A 6,000-nucleotide genomic window follows, 5' to 3' on the forward strand; every position below is an offset into this window, starting at 1 on the left:
GAAAACAAGATAGGAATAGGAAAACTGCACATGTTTCAATTTTTAAAACTCAAACAATAATCTTAGATGCGTATGTCTTTTGGGATTTCTATTTGTGTAATATAGATAGGGGTGCAAGAATTTTCTTAGCTGTGTCATAATAAAAAATTGAAAAGGAAAATAAAATTTATCCCTCAGGTAACATCATACATTATATTATGTGTTGAAATACACGTATTTCATAGAGTGGTAAATAGGAACTCATCTATGATAGATAGTATGTAGTAAAGTTTTCAAGAAAACTTCTTATGAATATATAAATCAATATAAATGTTATGGAAACACTGAAAGAAAACACATTTACCCAACTTATGATGTGTTTAACTTGAGAAATAACTGAAGTGCTAGGGAATAAGATCATGCAGGGAGAGCAAAATTCCCTCTAGTTTTTTTTTTTTTTTAATCTTTAGATCACTTTATTATATGCAAATATCATGCCTAGTACACAATGTACAAATCAGTTCCTCAGAGGTACTGAGGAACTTTTTGATGCCTTCTATGAAATCAATAGGCTCTTTAACTACGGCCCTGGGAGTCTCAGCAGCAACATCTTCAATGTTGACACCACCGTGAGAACTTCTGATTAATACAGGGCCTTGAAATGACCTTTCCATTGTGATTGCAAAGTAGTATTCTCTCCTGGGATATCTTCATTCACAAACCAATACTTGATTGCATATCCTGCCCTTTTCTCCTGTTTGCTTGGTAAACAACTTTCTCCCAATCATTTGTGAGGAAACAGCTTTTGCTTCTTCTGGAGAGAAAACTATCTTCACTCCTCCTTTGAGGCCACTTTCAAATGTTCCTTTTCCTCTGCCACCAGCCAAAACTTGCGCCTTTATCACAACATCTTTTGAACCTAATTTTTTGGCGATTGCATAAGCTTCATCTGGTGACTTAGCCACGTGTCCTTTGGGAATGGAGACGTCAGCTTCCTGCAACAATTCCATACTCAGGTATTCATGCAGCGAGAGATTCCTTTGCTGTTGATGCTGTATTTGGACTCCATGGTTGTCAAACAATCCAGAGCTTCCTAGGACCTGGGCGGCGGCCGGCAGCGCGGTCCGGGTCGGTGGCTCCTCAGGGTGGCGGCAGCCAAGAGCCGGCTGTGGAACACGGAGGCCGCAATTTCTCAGTCCGACCAAGTCTCCTGGGTGCCGCGCGCAGCTAGTTTTTTTTTTTTTTTTTTTTTAATTAGACAAGTAAGGCACAGCTTCCTTTTTGTGATAGCTACATCAACATTATAATGACTGCAAGTTCAATTAAATTGAGATACATACATAGTTTTTGGTTTCTCAACTTTTAAATTAAACTTATCCTGGATATTAAAACAAGCCTCCAAAGTATAGCTGACAGAAGTTGGGAGGTTAAAAGGGCATGTGAAAGCTAATTTTATATGTTAGCTAGGCTGGACTATGGTGACCAGTTGCTTGTAACTGTGAGTACTTTAATTGCTTATAGCAAACCTGTAAGTTCAGTTCAATTAATGTACCCATTTTACAGATGCACAAACTACCCAACTGTTTGTGATATTACTATTTTTTCCCATTTTGATTTTTCCCAATTACACTCATATTTTGACCTGTCGGGAGAAATGAAGACTTGAGTTGCCTTCAGGGCGTTCAATGTTGATTGAAACTTGATTCCTCCATAAGAAAGAACTACTTGAACAGCTCTTAATCTGGCATAAGAAGACCAATTTAGGGTTTGAGACTGGGCTTTGTTCTTAAATTTTTCAACTATTCTTAAGAGGACTGGATTTGATGAGAAGTCAACCCTTTACAAACGCTTAGGAGTAAAGACACAATTAAGAAGTTTTCCTAGCCCTACAAACAAAAACAGTAAAATGCAAACTCAACCTCAAACCTTTCTCTGAGAGTATATAGCACTGAGAAAAACACTACAACAATGAAAAAAAACTTCAAAGTATTTATTAAAATTTAATTATTACTTAATAATTGGTGCATCATACATTAATGCTATCTTCAGGATCGTGGATGCCATATGATTTTACACTTTTAACAAAAATATACTTATCAAAATGTGGAGTCCATCAAGGTCAAATATTTATATTTGAGTTATATTTAAAGAGACATTGACCAGACAACCCACATATTTGAATGAGCAGTTACTTCCATGGAAGATGAATATCATAAAGATGAAATAAAGATGAGATAAATAAATATAAATAAAGATGAAAAGCCCTTGAAATTAATTAGCCTGTACAAATGCTATCTGATTGTGAACATTTGATTTTAATTTAGAATCCAGAGACAGTGCTTTTTAGCTCTCTGGGACTACAGTGCAAATCAAGGGAATTTCTTGTACTGCTTTTGAATAAGATATAGTACTTTTGACTGCTGTTTCTTGTACTTTAATTATAATAATCTGTTAAAAGAGAAGAATACTTTTTATTCTATATCTTTCTCTCAAAGTTAGGGTACAGATATATTACTGTGTTCATGGCCTTGTGATCTCAAAATGTCCTTTCTTCTCTAATATTCTTTGGTCCCATGCTTCTAAAATAGATGCATGAAGAAAAAAATGAATGTCTTCAGCATTAGTAAAGATGTGTTCACACTGAGAAATATTGCTCAATGAATTGTACTGTATGGTCCTCATGCATGCATGCATACTATTTCTGAATTCTGAATTGTTCAAATCCAAACTCTGTACACTTATATCTGTGTCTCTATATTTCTGTTGTTTATTCAACATCTTCTTCTCTTTAAAAAGGTGTCCCTTCTTCATGGAACCACACAATCGTACGCGTGTCTCACAGTTCTTCCTCCTGAGGCTCTCAGATGATCCAGACCTGCAGACCCTCCTCTTTGGACTCTTCCTGTCCACGTACCTGGTCACTGTGCTCGGGAACCTGCTCCTCATCCTGGTTGTCAGTTCTGATTCTCACCTCCACACCCCCATGTACTTCTTCCTGTCCCATCTGTCCTTGGCTGACATTGGTATAAGCACCACGACTGTTCCCAACATGCTAGTGAACCTCCAAACACAGAGCAAATCCATCCCTTACGCAGGATGCCTAGCTCAGGTGACCGTCTTTTCTCTTTTTGCATGTTTGGAGAGTCTCCTTCTGACAGTGATGGCCTATGACCGGTTGGTGGCCATCTGTCACCCTCTGCACTACCTGGTCATCATGAACCCCCGCCTCTGTGGCTTGTTGGTCCTGGTGTCATTCTCCATCAGCCTTTTGAACTCTCAGCTTCACTACTTGATGATGTCAAGGCTTACCTTCTGTGCAGATGTGGAAATCCCTCATTTCTTTTGTGAGCTTTCTCAACTTCTCAACCTTGCCTGTTCTGACATCTCCACCAGTAACATATTAATCTATTTCATTGGTGCCATCTTGGCTGGAGTTCCACTCTCGGGGATACTTTACTCTTATATTAGGATTATATCCTCCATTCTGAGAGTCTCCTCATCAGATGGGAAGTACAAAGCCTTCTCCACCTGTGGTTCTCATCTGTCAGTTGTTTGCTTATTTTATGGAGCAGCCCTTGGGGTATATCTCAGCTCCACTGTTTCTTCTTCCCACAGGAAGAGTGCAGTGGTCTCGGTGATGTACACTGTGGTCACCCCTATGCTGAACCCCTTCATCTACAGTCTAAGGAACAGGGACATCAAGAGTGCCCTATGGGGGATTATCATCAGAATGGCCTAATTTTAATACCTGTGTCAACATTTTTTTTCCTGGGAAAAAAATACTGGGAAAGGCAGTAAATTCAAATATGTGCAACAAGAAATTCTGAATCTGCAGTCCCATAGTGATTTGTACCTATTTAGCATTCTGCTTTCTGTTTACACAAGTTTTCCTTTTGTTGTTGAAATTGTTGTTTAGTCGCTCAGTCATGTCTGACTCTTTGTGACCCCATGGACTGGAGTCTGCCAGGTTCCTCTGTCCATGGGATTTCCCAGGCAAGAATGCTGCAATGGGTTGCCATTTCCTTCTCCAAGGTTTCTTCCTGACCCAGGGATCGAACTGGCATCTCCTGCATTGGTAGGTGGATTCTTTACCACTGAGCCACCAGGGAAGCCCCATTTTTCCTCTTAGAATAGCTTTAATGGAAATAATAAGTTATTTTGGACTTCCCACACAAGTCATAGCTCATCTGGACTTCGTGAAGCACATCAGTATACCCTTCTCACTCTCTTTATACATTATCCAGGACCTCTGTTCACAGGGAGTTTTATTTCTAGCACTGCAAAATAATCATAGCTCTTGCTTTCTTCTTATTTATTGTTTCTATACTTTTCCTATGATTTTTTTGGCCTACACCTTGATTTGAGGATCTAGACTCTACCTTAAGGACCAAAATATTTAGTGCATTTTTGTTTAATAGTCTTGGCCAGATTTTTGAGCAAATAGGATGACTAATTTCCTGTTCAAACTAGGGTATTTTGAAATTGAAATGAGACATGATTAATACTGAGTTATCAACTGGGACTTTCCTAGGAAACCTGACATGTATGCTTCCCAAGGAGTAGATGGAAGAGTATCTACCAAAGTCAATTACCAACTTTTCTGATAATTCTTCCAATTCCAACCACCATATCCCCAATCATATTATGTATCCAGACACAAAGAACAAAAATGGAAAGATTCCACTTATATAAGGTACCTAAAGTAGTCAGACACATGCAGACAGAGATTAGAATGTTGGTTACCAGAGGCTTTGGGAGGAGGAATGGGGAGTCAGTGTTTAGTGCAGACAGAGTTTCAGATGGGGGAAAATGAGAAGTTCTTCAGACGGATGGTGGTGATGGTTGTAAAACCATGTTACGTTTACTTGGAAATCATTAAGACAGTAAATTTTATGTTATTTTACCACAATAAAAAAATATCTACTGTTAGAATGAGGGACATATTTCTCCAATGTTGTCTCAGCTCTCTGCAATCAACTCCTAAAGCAATCTGCCTCAGCTACTGAGAGCCACCAGGCAGCCCATATCCAATGCCTATATGATGTGGAGATGTAAGCATTTATCTCCACTGTCCCAACTCCAGCCAACTCTAAGGGATCATTCTAGCTCCAGAGCTCTCTGGTGGTTTTCAGAGACCTTTGAGGGGCTTCAACTTGGCTTAATTTTTTTTCACCCCCTGCCTTGCTGCAAAGAGTTTGCCAAGCCACAAAGCTTAAGGGAACACTCCTCATGGGATTGCCTTCACTTCAGACACCAGCTAAAAGTTCAAGGGTTCCCGGTACCGCCCTTACTTATACAAATCAGGGACTTCCTCACATTCAATAATTTTCTAGAATAGTCAAATTAAGGGGAATCCCTCGGGTTCAGTAATGTGTTAGAATGACTCACAAAACTCAGGAGAATTCTATACTTATAATATTAGTTTTATTATAGCAAAGGATACAAATTAGAACCAAAGGAAGATACACATAGGGTTGGACCTAGAAGTCCCATAGATGGAGGTTCTTGTTATCCGCTCTCTGCAGAGTCCAGACCCATTATCTCTTCCTGGCTAAAGGGTGTGATAATATATGAAAACAATATTGCTAACTAGGTAGCTGACTTGAGCTTCAGTGTCTAGAATTTTTATAGAGCCTTTATAACATAAACACAATTAGTTAAATTATTGCCCATATGGTTGAACTCAATTTCCAGCTTCCAGGTTGAGTTGATGTCATTTTGCCCAAAGCTCTATTCATTCAATGGTTAGCACGGCTATACCCCATCTTCAGTGATCTCATCAGCATAAACTATCAGGTATTGTCCACATTACCCACTATGAATAACCAGGATGAATAACATCACTCCTATCACTAAGGAAATTTCCAGCATTTAATGATTACCTGCCAGGTGCTGGGGCAAAGGTGGTATCTCTCTGGGTGGGGCCAAATTCCATACTACACTTCTGCCCTTGCATAAGTTTTGAAAAATTGAAGACGTTTTGCAACACACACTTCCACCATTTCCCTTCCTCCCTGGACC

At 39.2% G+C, this 6,000-nt stretch overlaps 1 protein-coding gene and 1 pseudogene across 1 annotated transcript; one reads left to right on the forward strand and one right to left on the reverse strand.

Annotated features, from left to right (window-relative positions):
- Positions 1-575: 575 nt before the first annotated feature.
- LOC133062747 (succinate--CoA ligase [ADP-forming] subunit beta, mitochondrial-like) lies at positions 576-1,535 on the reverse strand (annotated as a pseudogene).
- Positions 1,536-2,764: 1,229 nt separating this feature from the next.
- LOC133061237 (olfactory receptor 7E178-like) lies at positions 2,765-3,718 on the forward strand. The gene has a single exon (XM_061149227.1). It carries the CDS (start codon positions 2,789-2,791, stop codon positions 3,716-3,718), a length of 930 nt encoding a protein of 309 aa, XP_061005210.1. The 5' UTR covers positions 2,765-2,788.
- Positions 3,719-6,000: the final 2,282 nt, after the last annotated feature.

This window comes from Dama dama, chromosome 9 (assembly GCF_033118175.1).
Source record: "Dama dama isolate Ldn47 chromosome 9, ASM3311817v1, whole genome shotgun sequence".
NCBI lineage: Eukaryota > Metazoa > Chordata > Mammalia > Artiodactyla > Cervidae > Dama > Dama dama.

Coding starts and splice junctions, on each gene's coding strand:
- LOC133061237 (XM_061149227.1), top strand. CDS start 2,789: ATGGAACCACACAATCGTACGCGTGTCTCACAGTTCTTCCTCCTGAGG.